The following is a 14,691-nucleotide window of genomic DNA, read 5'->3' on the forward strand; positions in this document are numbered from 1 at the left end:
GATGAAACAGAACACTTAGCTCTGCTAAGCCTTCCTAGCAGATGCAAATTGATATGACAAAATACAATAGGCAGATCTAACATGTTCATTTAGTTTGTAGGTTTGATTTTACTTCATTAGTGTTATTGGAAATGTTTACTGGAGCTGCTTCTAAAAGTCATAAATATACTTATGATAGAAGACACACAGCATATAAAGGCTAGCAGTGGATATTCCATAAAGCAATAAGAGTGACAGAACAGTAAGAGAAGTATTAGGCTTAAAATTTTCAAGCAAAAAATGATATTATTCTTAAGAGTACAGAAAAACAATTTCAGCTTACATGTTTTAAGAGAGGTAATTTTTTATCCAATTAATTCAATAAACTACACACTAAGATTAAATTTCAATGCAAACCTTTTGCAGAACAGAAACACACATAGCACTTAGATCAGTGATGGTGCTGGACCATGACAAAAGTATTTTACTCCTCATGTTTTCAGAATAATTTTTTTCTCCTTCCTTCTTTATTGTCAATAGAAAAAAAATCAGAAAAAGACTGGCTTCAAGTAACTATTTACGTAGAATGGCTCATGAAGATACCAGATCTTCAGTTGCCAAGGAATACAGGAAGCTAACACATAGTTTAAGTGTTTCCCTTTTTTAACTTTTAAGCAACACAAGTTACCATATAAAATGCACTACTAGTAGCTCAAGGCCACACAGTTTTTGAGTACTAAAGAGGCAATGTTTCAACATTATTTATAGATTTATTCTTAGTATCATAGATAGACAAGGCAAAATTTTAAAAGTACTTATTTACTTCAGGTATTTATAACAAAGACTTAATAGAATCTATTGCTGACCTGTTTTACAGCATTTATTTGGCTTAATGGAAATAAAAAAGAGAGTACAGTACAAGAAAAGGAATTAAGTCAAAGTGATTATGAAAACAGGACTGGAAAACATAAAGCATTCTACTTGCAATCTGTGCTTCAGCTGACTCTGGAATTTCTCATGATGGAATATCAGGCATGTGCTGAAAGAACAAGTACTGTTTCTTTTTACAGTGAGATAACCTCTAGCTAAAATCTGTCCCTACTAGAAAAAGCAGTGCTAAAAATTGTGTACTCTCTCTTTATTTTACTGCATAAATACAGTGCTTGAGTAATTTATGATGCTCTAAATCACATTAGGACATCTTTCCTTTTTGACTTCCTAAAATTAATAAGTAAGGTTCTCTTAACCAGCAGGATTAAGCAGTTTCTTTGTAATAACAGAGACTGTACTAAAAGTACCACAGGGACAAACAACATTCAAGACCAAATTATTCTCTTTAATGCAACAATAACTTTATCAGAGTTTAGGATAGCCAAAATCTAAAACTATTTTTGATAACTAGTTTTGCTTAAAGTATGTTTTCCTAACTTTGTAATAAAATTCCATATGCATAACATGCCCTATTTTTAATAATTCTTACCTCTGGATTGCATTTGTTCAGCTGGTCTGTTTGCATAAATCTGTGCTTAATAGTCTGTAAAACAGAATAAAGTCAAGCTGCACACTGGACACCAGACAATATATTCAATAAACAGTGTATGATACTTCCCAAATGACAACTTCTGTTAAATGTAGTTCAAGCACAACCTAACATTTAGATTGGTCTTTTTAGATTTTTCATTTGGATGGGTGAATTATGAAGTACTGGACTAATGACTTATAAGGTATTAAATATAGCCAAATTTTCCTTCCCATTTTCCCATTCTCTTGTCCCTTTGTTGTTATGTGGTTGCTCTGTAAGGACAGTGTTCCTAGATTAGACATTAATAAACTAAAAATTTTCAGTTTTTCTGTGGCAAAATGCCAAATATGGACTCCTCTTGCATGCAAAAATATGGTCATAGGCGCAAAAATGTATTACTATTACAGCCATATTTAGATATTGCATAGTATTACAATGTTACTAAAATGTGTTACTAAAATATTCTTAGGAGAGACTGTCTTTGAAGGGTTAATCCAGTGGCACACTGTTATATAATAGTTTGAACCAGAGCATTTGCTGTATGTAAAATACATGAAAAGAATAAATGTATTTTTTAAATGTCTGGGGGGTATAGCCTTGAAAAAATGTCACTGATAAAAGATGCGGCATGCGATGATGATGCACAGATTAAACCAGCATGAGTCTTCTATTTGTAATCTTGTGTTTAAACATTGTGTGTACTTTTTGAGGACATTAAGTTTTTAATTCTTCCACTATTAAACTTACAGTGCTTCATATAAACAAGCTCCTACAAATATACTTCAACACCATCATCTGCATTTGCTGTAGCTTACAGAGATCATATATCCTAACTCAAGGCATTCAGTTGCTTTCTCTTGACTTGAAATAGAGCTGTTAACTACTAATGTAGCAATTTTATCAGGATTAGATCTGTGACAAGAGAAAACCACAGGAAAGCATTAGCTGCACTTTTGACTTGTAATAAAAAACATTCATGTGAGTCAACAAAACACTGGCTCTACAATATGTTTTGAAAAGTGTTTTAGCATAAGTTAGCTAGATAAGAGGAAAATCACAGAAAGACTGTAATTCAAAGATATCTTGTTCAACAATATTTGCTACTATTTACCTCATCTATTACACCAAGGCTTTAAGTAGTAAACTATGTCTTCTACACACCCATGCCAATGAATTGTCATGACTAAGTTTTATTTTAACTACTGGTAGATGTAGTAAATATGGAATTATTAAATACTGCAGGTTAAAAGGCTGTTAAAAGTTATGTCAAGTATCTACTTTATTAGCTCAATACTATAATGAAAGATAGAGGTTTTTAATATAATTCCTGCAATATAAAAAATATAAAATTGTATGTATATAAAATATATAATGCTATAACAAACTATCAACTGTTACTTACCACAGTAAAATACATATGTTTTATAATAACATTTTTCATTTCACCAAGTTGCATTTTAGGCAAGACTTGGTCTGTTTCTTGTGCAGCCAGGAAACGGTTCATCTCTGTATCTCTGGGATTTTGTATTTTATTCTGCAGAGCAAAAAAATAATACTTTGTTTCAAAGATAATGGTCTAACCAACTTTTATGTGCTTCTATATATTGTACTGCAAACTGTATGTGCCTTTGTATGTTTATGTCATCATATCATATGTCAAATAAAGAGCTGCTGGTTTGGAAACAAACCACTGTTGTTGTACGAAGTTACAGCACAGGAATTATCAAGGTGAGTTTCCCCATATTTATTTTTCCTACCTGACTTCAGGTAAAGTCACAATCTCTGTGGCTGAAACAAGGACTATTTCTCCATAACAGATTCTTTCTCAGAACTTTTCAAAAACTAAAACCAGAGCTCACACATTTTCAACTGGTTCAAAACATCGTAAAGATTTTATAAGGCACTTCTTAAATTTGTCTTTTCATATAATAGACCACTACAATGAAATCTTTTCAGTTCTTGCCTATAAACATGAAACAAATTAGTAATTTTAAATGTAAATTTAAAATGTAAAATTAGTAAATTAAAATGTTTTACTGTCTTTTTTTTCTTTGATATTTTAGTCTGGTTTGTATAGTAATTAATTCTCTTGAGTCCACCTATCATTTTCAGCCACTTCTTCAGCACAGGGAATGAAGAAGCATTTCTCAAATTTCTCTCAACTGCTTACTCTCAGTAACACCACAAATAACTTTTGCTTGAAAAAAATAACTATACAAAATATTTTGAATTTACTGAATGAGTTGAGAACATACATTTCAATAAGAGTTTCAATGCATGCTTTTCATCAAAGATACACAGGTTAAGAATAAAACATCATGTTTGTTTAAGGTAAATAAACAAAACCAGACTCCTCCTCCTGCAGTGTGATGAGTTAAGAATCATGAGATAGACACAAGTGAAGTATAGCCTTGGCCATTTCTCATTGTGAGCAGGTGTAGAAGGTTTGGTGTAACTTGCCTAATAATTCAAACACTTCAATCTGATGGGTGAATTGAGTCTGGGACATAACAGTAAAGAAAAAACACAGTAGTGCATGCAATGATAAGGTGCAATAAGTTTATAATTCCATGTTTTTAAGGAAAAGGTTCAGAAGTTACATGCCTCATCCTATTTTCAGATTTTCCCTTAAATGTATTGTTCAATACAAACATATTTAGCACATGCATAACATATCTCTAAACAAATACTGAGAACAAGAACTTCTTGCGCATTTCAAAAGAAAATGAAGTTTTTTTGTAACTAGAATAGACTTCCAAATAGCTTTTGATGAGCATGGATAACTGAACTCTGATGCATTAACTAGGCTTCACTTCTTATGGCCCTTCATGCATGTTAGTTTCAACACACTCATTAAAACACTTATATTCAAAAAATTTATAGTACAATCTTGGTAAAAAAATTAGAAACTCCAGCATGCATCCAAAAAAGCTTTTAAATTCACTGTTTAATTATGAGACTAGCTTCCTAAAAAAAATCATGCATGTGTTTTAATACCCTGAATCAATGAATTTGATGCCTTATAACATCATATAACCAATGACAATCTCACACAGTATTTTAACAGTAGACTTACAAGGTTAAGATAATAAGAACAGATACTGAAATATAAACATGAAGAAAAGACTTAGTTAAAAAAAAAAAAATCACACCAAAAATACTCTGAACATCAGTGGAGTTTCAGTTGCCCTGGAAAGAATACAATGTTATTTTGCTAAATCCATCATCTAGACACATACATGGATGTTTAGGGGAGGACTAAGATTTATATTTGCTAGAAGCAGCAGTCAGATAGCATGACTATAAATTTATGAAGTTGGAACAATCTAATGAATAACACGTCAAGTACCCCAGAGTCTGAGAACTAAATGAATATTCTGAAGCCTTTGAATAGTTACAGACCAAAATACTAATAACTTCTGGGCAGTGCATCTGGTAAGCAAACAAGTATGAAACATGGGGCATCTCTCTTAAGGGAAACAGTAAAACAAAATTCTGGTTCTAGTGAATTCTGCACTAGCACAGGACCATGTCCATATGGCACCTGAAGACTCTGCAGCCTCTTCAGACAACGTGGTACAGTGTTCCATCAGCCTCACAGCAAGAAAACCCAAGTGGTTCCTGACTTTACATTTGTACTCAATTTCCTGTAACTGGGCACCACAGACAACCACCTACCTGTCTACTATGCATCCTCTCTTCAGGTATTTGTATATATTCATGAGCCTTTCTCTCTTTTGGATACATGGTCCCAGAAGCAGAAAGTTGTCTTAACTTTAATCGAATCACAAAACACTCTGGCTGATTATATTCCCCTCCATTATTGACACTGCATTATTTAAAGTAATCAATAAATTAGTTTACTTACTTGAAAAAGGTAATGTCCTATATATTGCAAAGGGTAATGCTGAGCTTCTGAGAGACACTTTTTATTTTGTAAAGGAGAAATTTTACCACCGATGAATACATGAGTTATATTGTGCTCTGCATTTTCACATGAACATATGGTTGCCTTTCCAGCTTTAAGAACTCTAAATAAACATAATCAGAAAGATGTATTTACTATATTATATTAACACTGCCTAAAGCTACAATAACATTCACAAAATACAGGCATGCAAGTGCAACTGAATAAGGCTTCTAGATGTATGGCACAGCACAAACTTCATTAGGAAGATAAAAGGGCACCTAATAGTCTTTGGAAAATTAAAGAACACACTTAACAAAATAGTCTCTTCAAAATTTAACACTAGTTATTCAAATAAATGTACACCTCCAATATATGTAATAGATAGTTTCACCTCTGTACCTATCCAAGTATCAAATGCGATGACAGCAACTATAATCTACTGCATTATCTATCCCAAAATAATGATCTTTTGGTTAAGTTTTCCTATAAATTAAGCAGTTAACAAAAAATGGCAGACTGCTTTTCTGAAATGTACTACGATATTTTTGTAACAGAAATACACATTTGCAGCATTAGTGCTGTCCAGTATCATGAAAGTATCACATACAGAAAAGAGATGTGCTCGTCTTTGGGGCACCATCATGTGTAACAGTTTCCCCAGGGACAATTTCCAGACCTGTTAAGCTACAAGCTCCTATTTCTTAGAAAAAATGCCAGACAAAAGAAAAGGTGGAAAAATAAAATTTAATGACATTCTGGATATAGGTTTTATTTTTCATAATCCAGATACATAAAAAGAAAAGGGTGCTGGTCTTACACACTTACCCATCCAACAGCTAGGCACTAAAGGCAGGAAGAGCACAGAAAGGGGATAAAAGGCACAGTATTGTTACATACTAGAAAAAACCCAGACTTTCCCCAAAGCTATAGTGTCCTTTATGACTGAAAGCAGTACCTGCTGAAGCCAAAAAATATCTACATATCACTGTTTTATGACTGACTACAAATTGAGTGCATGGGAAACAGTGTGTAAAACAACATATTTCACTTCTCTTACTGATGTTGTTCCTGTTAAAGGTTGTTTCTATTGCAAGAAATAGAAACAGACATCATTGTGCAAGACATCATTTCAACAGTGTTATCATGAACATCTACATAAGCAGTTTTTATGGAAAAAGAATCAGCATTTTCACAAGTGTAGCAGGACATAGTAAATCCTCCCACTCAGCCGAAAAACAGCATACTTAAAATATTTTCAGTTGGCAAAATCAGAAGATAACAACTTCAACTACCCCTCACTTTGTATTTATGAAGTACAGACAGACAGATAGTCTGTGACATAGCATATAACCCGGTACTATGATCCAACAAACTGCAATTCCCTTCTTGACTGTGGATCGGTGGCACACCCAAACCTGAGCAGTCCTAACTAACTGGGATATCAATAGGAAGCTGGACAGCATCTGAATGAATGGAAAGCTCTGAAACTATCAGATGCTCCTTTTACTGTACCAGACACAAACAGGACTTAAACATGCACTGATTTAAATTCAGGTGTAGAATTTAAAGTAATGAAACCAAATATGTAGGAAGAGTATGGAAAAGAAACATTTGTTCTCATCATTCTTGCACTTTGGTTTTCCTTATCTTTCTTTTTTTCCTTCTTTCCTTTTCTACTTCTCTACACTCACTTTCTAAACTATCTGTATTTATCATATTTCTGAATAATCTTAGAACAAATTACATCTTCAGAACTAGAAGAATCTATTACATAAATGTGACACAAACACTCATCAGGTCAGTAGCAGTGGTGCCCAGATCCATGAGACAGTCAGGTCATCTAGTCAAGTGAAATAAAGCATACAGTTCCAGCTACTATTTGAATATAACACACACACACACACAAAATAAAAACTGTAAATCTGTGTATCTTGCCTCATGAAGGAAGTTTCTGTTAGCAGCTTACTTTATAAAAAACGCATGCATGTTAATTTTAACACTATATTAAAAGAAGGCAAGAAAAGCAGTGATGTTACAGATTTAAAGTCATTATACAAGTACGGAAATATAATAATGAAAATAATTCAGAGTTTGGATAGCTGGAGGTTGTTATGGACCAAATTAACTGGGATGGAACTCCTACCTTTCAATACATGCCATTCGTTTATCACCTCTCTTAACAAGGAGGACAACTTTCCATCTGTGGAAGGCCCCTGGAGCACTAGAGTTTGTCAGTTCTTCACGCCATCTTTTAGGTGCAGATTGCATTTGAGGTGAATAATGGGTGTCTCTTTCAATTTCATATCCCCATTCGTACGTTGTTTCATCAAGCCATCTGCCACTTTCAGCACTATTAATTATGTACTCCTTAGTTAGTACCCACTTTCCTAAAAAGAAAATGAACTGTCAACCACAAAAGATTTTTTGTGGAGACAAATGGCAATCAACTGAAGAATTAATATAAAATTAACTTAAACATTTCTTGTGCAAATAAAAGATGAAATTATAAGGACAATTTAAAAAACTTCTTCCTATTACAAGAGTCCTCCACTTCAGACTCCAGAATCAAAAATCTCACAATGCCACTGAAAATGATCGCTTTGTTTTCTTTTAATCATTAAGTGTCTTTTTATCCTTCCTAGATGAAATACTTTTCTATCTCTTCAAAAACATCAAATACATTTTCTCAGCTTGTCAGATTTTGTTCTTAGGACTTTCACAGAACCTTGGTAAGTCCTTTATTTTTAATATCATTTGACACTTCTACAAATGTACTAAAATGAAGAAATATTTTACTACCTATGATTTAAAGGAACTAGACATTTAACATGTAAGTTCTTTCTCTTATATATTCTTAATATTACTTGCACTGCTAGTGTAGTGAATATCAATATTCGGGGGACACAGTTTTAGACTTTTTTCTTTCCCCTTTCTTCTTTTCACATCCTTTTCTCTCATCCCTTGGCTCCACCTCCTCCGCCTCTTCTCTTTCATCTTCCACATGTATGCTTTTGATATAGTATGTAATGATCTTCCCCTTTTCTGTGTCTCTCTCTCTCTTCTTACAGGTTCAGGTCAAGAGCACTGGTTAGTACCCTGCTCCTGTATTGAAACACTACCTACAGAAGACACTGTAAGGGAAATTGACTTGAATTGTGTGAACCTAATTGGTTTCACAGAACAGCAGGGTTGACTGACAAAATGTCTCAGTGCAGGAGCACAGATGGCACTTCTACAAAACCTAGTATAGGTACCAGTGGATTTATGACTGGAAAAGGTATGCTGTGCATGAGCTGGATGTTAAAACCACTTTCATGCAAAGTTTCCATCCAAAACTTCTGTCAGGTAGAAAGCACATGACAAGTGGTATCCTTGACAGTATTTCTGGTGAACTCTATGGAGTTCCAAATGTGTTTAAACATGATCTTTCTTCACTACCTGGAAAACAACACAGTAGGAATGAATACACTGTCTCTGCCGGCACGAGTAAGAGCAATGACTATGCAAAATTAGCACCTCTTCTGGATTAAGAAGTATTAGATGGTCTTGGAAAAGATTTGCACCTATCAAAGCATGACAGAGTTTTGCATCACCATGAGGACACTAGATGTACCGTTTCCACTCTGTTCAAGAAAATATCTTCAAAATTTAAACTTAAAAAAGTAAGAAAACATTAACTCAGAGGTTTAAAATTGCTAAAATGAAGTGCTGTGCCAGAAACTTAGATGCATTTTAATATTTTTTCCCCTCTTGGAAACTTTTGGTCTATTTAATTTTAGGTAAGATTGCAATCAGAATTTTATTTTAGTACAAAGAAAAATACATACATGTATATAAATATGGAAATCAAGGAATTTAAATATATCTTTAAACCCAAATGTATGTTTAGTTATTTTTCTATTATCTCTTAATTTAAGATTATCCATCCTAACAACTGCTTTAACACTTTAGAGTAATATGATACAGGGAAAATAAATATCATGCTTAAAAATGGTATTGTGATATCTCATAACTACAAGATACTCAAACTGCATTAAGAATTCTGACAGGTGATCAGTCTATAAAGAAATCTTAAAATACAGCGTTTTTCTTCTAAAACCATTTTAGTTGCTAATGCATGGGATTTGAGCACCAGACCCTAGTTAAAGAGGAAAGACCAGTAGCTTCTGTCAGAATGGCAACAGCCTGGAATTTTCTTTTGCTGCATAAGCAGGAACTTACAGTGACCTTTGCCAGTGAATGTTCCATGTACATTTATCGTCAAAAATCCAAGCTGACTACAGGTTCATACTCCCTCTGCCCTCTTTTAAGCATCCAAATAATTTGAGCATGACTTTATTACCTAACATATAACAAAGTGTTCTGTTTGGGAACAGATGCAGATCCAACAATGGGAAATAGCAGGCATATCATTTAGGGAAAAAAATCAAAACAAAACGTGGACTTCATCGTAACTTAAACATAATACTATGTTAAAAATCAAGGTTAATGGAACAAGAAGAATGAAGGTTTGTAAGACAGTTCATACACAAAATTAAAACAGGTAACTAAAACCCTTTTAAGGGCTCTTTCCAGACTTATGCTGTGATGCTATGAAATTAAAAGCAAATCGTTTACTCACCAGCAGCGCAGGCAGCTAAGACCTTTTCACTCTTGCACAGCTTTTTTGCTATAAGATGTGTACAATTTCTGTATTTCTAGCAAAACAAAACAACACACTTTGTATCACTGGAAACTTTAAAATTCTTTGTCTATTTATACATAACTAACCTATTGCACAGTCCTTTCTTCTAAGACTTGCATTTTTACTTCCACTTCTAATTCTCTTTGCTGTATTGTAATGAACAATACCTTACTCTCTACAAAAGCACAGTTCAGCTTGGACAGGCATTTGAGCAGTATCTTCTTCTCTTGTTTTTTAAATCCAGTTATTTGTATTATCCTTTTCTGGCTGTAACTTGCCATCTGCTGAAAGAAGAATGAAAAGGAAACATTAACACACAAAATACACACAATGGGAAGTTGCTTGCAAGGCCTGACTAGCACTTCTTTTCCAATAAAATAGGAAAACACATCAAAAGGAATGAATGCTGGTACCCCACATTTTAAGCTCTCACTGCCTGCCACAGCAAAGACACCTGACAGGCGGTACCGGAGCAGCCTGAGAACGAACCCGAAACTGCAGCCTGCAGTGGGCCGAACCCGCCAAGTCCGGTATCTTGGATCTGCACCCAAATGCCCGGAAGTTCAGGCCTTGGAACCCCTGCTCCGCTGTCGGCAGTGCGGTGCAGCCTCCCATCGCCCCGCGGGTGAAAGAACCCCGCCGCCGCCACAGGCACACGCCGCCGAGGAGCGGCAGGCCGGCCGCGGTCCCGCTCCGGAGGTGACGAGCGAGGGGCCCTGGCTGCGGCAGGGAGCCCTGCAGAGCTCACGTACGGAAGCTACGGGAGCGGGCAATGTACCGGCGCTGACGCTGCCTCGGGTCGGTTCGGTTCGGTCAGGTCCGTCTCGGTGCCCGCCAGGCGCCGCAGCCCGGCAGGTTCCCGCCTTCCCACGCCCCGCCCCCGGATGTGGCGGAGCGGCCGTTCCGGGACGTTGTTACTGACGCTCCGCGGTCGCCGGGGCCGCCGGCGCGGAGCCGCGGGGGGATCCCGGCCGGGTAAGTGGACCCGCTAGGGCTGCCCTTCCCCTCAGCTTACCGTACGGCCGGGCCTTGGCGCCGAGCGGGAGAGGGCCGGGCTCCGCTGCGGCCGCCCGCGGAGCAGCGGCGTTGCCCGCGGCCGCCTTCTCTCCCGTGCGGCACGGCAGGGTGCTGCGCAGCCCCCGAGCTCCTCGAGCTCCGAGGCGCTAATGGGAAGGCGGCGCCGAAATCCGTCTGAGGCGGTCCCGGCGGCGTGGCGCTCCAGGCCGGGCTGCAGCGCGGAGCGGGAAGGGGCGGTGCTCCGTCCGACGGAGAGGAGGGGGCCCTGCCAGGCGCAGGGAGGCGGGCCGGGGCCGGGGGCGGAGGGCCAGCTGGGAAACGCGCTGACTTCTCCGGGAGCCTGGAAATCGGCGTGGCTGTGGCTCGGCGGAACTGAAATTGTGGGAGGCGGTCTGGCAGGGGGGTGTGTCGGTCTGTACGCAAGCTGAAGTGTGTTGCCTCTGGAGCAGGTTGGCTGTAAGAATGAGGAGAGGGATCAGAGATTTCTGACCCTCAGAGCCATTTTCTTAAACGTCTCGTAGAAACGTTTCAAAGCCACATGGACAGGTAAGAAGGTAGTGCCACAGCCAGATAATGAAGGCACATATTTTTGGGAAGGGTTTTCTGCCATGTTCATGAAGGGAAAGCATTCCTGCCCCCCTGATCAGATTGGTGCAACGTTTTGGTTACGAGAGTCAAGGCTTGATTTTTTTTCAGTTTACAAAACAATACAAAGAGATCAAAATAATATTCAGTGTAGAATTCAGAAATGTAGAAATGCCAAGATTTGCTGTTCATAAAACTTTTTTTCGGTGTTCCACTCCTTATTTTGGTCCCTTATGTATTTGAGAGATGACTTTTGACTATTTCTCTCTCATGCAATGAACTGAACTGATACTGCACAAGAACTCTGTTGATGCTTCCTGGCAAATAGAGGTAGCTTTGTAGAACACTTTTATTTGTTTTTTCTACAGTTTGAGAGTAGAATACATGCGTTCAAGAAAAAAGATTAAAAAAGATGGTTGAAATACCTCTTTAGAGAACTGAGTTGTGGTCAAGTCACCCTGTACTCACTGAGGTATTTCAGATACTCTTTCGTATTTAAGACCTGTAAATTGAGATGTGTACCAGAAAACTCACAAGTGGTGAGTTTTTGTCACTGCAGCTTAGATCAATCGAAGCAATGCTTTGAGCTCACCACAGCTATAAAACATAAGTATCTCTCAAAAACCAAAATCAGGTAGATGCAGACATGTAAAATTTGGCAGCAGATTGGACACTTGGTTTAAATCTGAGTTTCCCAGAATATCAAAACAGAAAAACAATTCTTCCGGGCCACAGATATCTCTTGTCTTGCTGTTTAAAAAGTATTCTGGTACCCTTAATGCTTACTGAAGCTTTTCCTATCTCTTGTTTTCTTAGCATTGCAGTTATTTTTTTGCATGAAGAAGTTACCATCAACAATCCTTGTCACTACTCTTCCTGCAAAAATGACAGTGAAAAAAATCTTAAATATTTAGAGTTAATATTCGGACTACAGTTATTGCTTCCACTTGTCTATTGACAATGAAGATTTCTATTTTGTACCTGTTGCACCTTTATACTTTTACTATTGATTTATCAGGACTGTAAAGGACTGTCAGGATTGTATTGATTTTAATTCTTGTAAACTTTTACTTTATTTTAAACAGTTTCATTCTGACTAACTAGGACTGGCTACTATTCATTACTTGACTGATAACTAACAGCAGTTTTATGTCACGGGATTCTTAACAGGCTGGAGAAGTCTTCAGCATAAGATAGTCTAAACTAACTCCTAGTGAGCAAAGCTGTGAAGCTCTGTCAGGGAAGACTTAGGTTAGATTCATGTTCTTCATCCAGAGGGTGATTGTGCACTGGAACAGACTTCCCAGGGAAGTGGTCACAGTCCCAGGCCTGCAGAATTCAACAAGTGCTTGGCAACGCTCTCAGGCACATGGTGTGACTCTTGGGGTGTCATGTGCAGGCCCAGGAGTTTTACTTTCATGATGATTGTGGTCCCTTCCAACTCAGGATATTCTTGATTCAATCATTCATACTTACATGATGACCATTTCTTACCTTTAAGAATTAACTTTTTTTTCCCCATGTCTCTGGCACATAAAATAACGTCTAATCAAAACAACTGAGCTCTCAAATATTTCACATCTATTTTTTCTTCAAAATTTTACCAAAAATGCAATTTGTTACCAAAATGGAGCTTTAAGGAATTAAGTTTTTAAACCATTATTTCAGTGATGACTGCTAAATTTGGAATTCACTTACTGCCTGATTCAATTATTTGGTTCATTAAAAGTCTAAAATATTTTCTTCCTTTCCTTCCTTGTTGTGATGTCAATAAGGTAACTAAGTGTCCCTTATGTCTCATAGGTCTCATAGGGAGCAGGCTTTTTAACTGATGTATTTTTAAGTCCCTCTAGTTTTCTTTAATGTACTTGTCAAGTATACAATTCAGTCGCTCAGTATTATAAATTATATTTTAGCAGCTTGTCTCTGGGTTTTAGATAGTATCTACTTTTACACATTTTGCTCTACAGTACCTGTAACATGTTCTGTAAAATTTAGGAAGCAATTTTCTGTACTACACACATGGTATTTGACTTATAAACCTTCTAACTACATTTTAAGGATGATGAAGAATGGCTGTACAGCTCTCATGTCCAGTTCGTTAAGAAAGCAAGATCAGAAAAATAAATATTCCTGTCCTCCTATCACAGGAAGATTTTATTTACAGTGTATCATGTGTCCATCTCCTTCAGACCTCCGTTTTTAATTTTATACCTAGAGAGAAAAAAAGAGATTTCATTTTCGTTACGCTGTTCAGGCTTTCTGCCTTAAAATTTTTATTTCCTTAATGTTCTATCATATTCATATTACCATTACGTCTTTTGCCTTGAAATTTCACTTCTTGCATTTCCCAGTAATAGCTATTTTACTTCACATGGTTATCTTTCTTCAGGCCTTATTGGTGCTGCTGCTTTCTATGTTATCACTGTTGATCCTTGTCTGTAAATCTCAGTCTGTTTCTCAAAGCCTCTGCCACTTTGTCCTTTACTTTGCAAGTTAGGGTTTCTTTTTTTTTTGTTTGATCTTTTTTCATGTGTACTATTTGTCCCACATAAGCTTTTTGACTTCCTGTGTGTGAATTCCTTATGTAATTACTTGCACATTTTGAGAGTGATCAAGTCCACGCAAAAGCATCTTTCCATTGTGAAGTATAATCTGACTGATTTTTTTATTAGTGGAATATGTTTTGTAGTATGTGCTTAAAATACTTGCCATCATGCAAACAGATTATCAGTTGACTTATTAAGGAAAATTATTCATTGGAGATTTTTTCTTTGTCTAAACATAATATGTGTACTTTTAAAATGAAACTTGCGATGGAATAGACAAACATTTAGTAATCACAGCTTTCTAAAATAAACAATCGTGAAACTACACTGAAAAACCAGTCATAAAATCTTAAGCAGAATGAAGTGTCTCCACACTGCCTTCATGTGGATAAAAATCTAACTTTGTGCCACTTAAAATCCATTTTTTTCTTCAGTACCAAACATT

General features: G+C 36.7%; 2 protein-coding genes across 18 annotated transcripts in view; one reads left to right on the forward strand and one right to left on the reverse strand.

Annotated features, from left to right (window-relative positions):
- The window catches only part of SLF1 (SMC5-SMC6 complex localization factor 1), a 33,745-nt gene extending 22,279 nt beyond the window's left edge, over positions 1-11,466 (reverse strand). The window contains exons 1-7 of one of the 8 annotated variants that reach the window (XM_026795074.2): positions 11,111-11,466; positions 10,263-10,376; positions 10,033-10,108; positions 7,555-7,798; positions 5,370-5,532; positions 2,904-3,035; positions 1,460-1,513 (exon numbers count right to left, since the gene is read on the reverse strand). In XM_026795074.2, the coding sequence (XP_026650875.1) occupies positions 1,460-1,513; positions 2,904-3,035; positions 5,370-5,532; positions 7,555-7,798; positions 10,033-10,108; positions 10,263-10,376 (783 nt within the window). In that variant the 5' untranslated portion in view covers positions 11,111-11,466. Of the gene's footprint in view, positions 1-1,459; positions 1,514-2,903; positions 3,036-5,369; positions 5,533-7,554; positions 7,799-10,032; positions 10,109-10,181; positions 10,380-10,847; positions 11,001-11,110 lie in introns of those variants that run through there. The other 7 variants (XM_005489618.4, XM_026795073.2, XM_026795071.2 and 4 more) reach the window with 7 other exon arrangements.
- KIAA0825 (KIAA0825 ortholog) overlaps positions 10,925-14,691 on the forward strand; it is a 241,539-nt gene continuing 237,772 nt past the window's right edge. For 7 of the 10 annotated variants that reach the window (XM_074533433.1, XM_074533428.1, XM_026795068.2 and 4 more), the window contains exon 1: positions 10,926-11,070. The gene's annotated coding sequence lies outside the window, so the exon portion shown is untranslated. Of the gene's footprint in view, positions 11,071-11,380; positions 11,659-14,691 lie in introns of those variants that run through there. The other 3 variants (XM_074533430.1, XM_014268901.3, XM_026795067.2) reach the window with 3 other exon arrangements.

The sequence above is a fragment of the Zonotrichia albicollis genome, chromosome Z (assembly GCF_047830755.1).
Source record: "Zonotrichia albicollis isolate bZonAlb1 chromosome Z, bZonAlb1.hap1, whole genome shotgun sequence".
In the NCBI taxonomy this organism is placed as follows: Eukaryota; Metazoa; Chordata; class Aves; order Passeriformes; family Passerellidae; genus Zonotrichia; species Zonotrichia albicollis.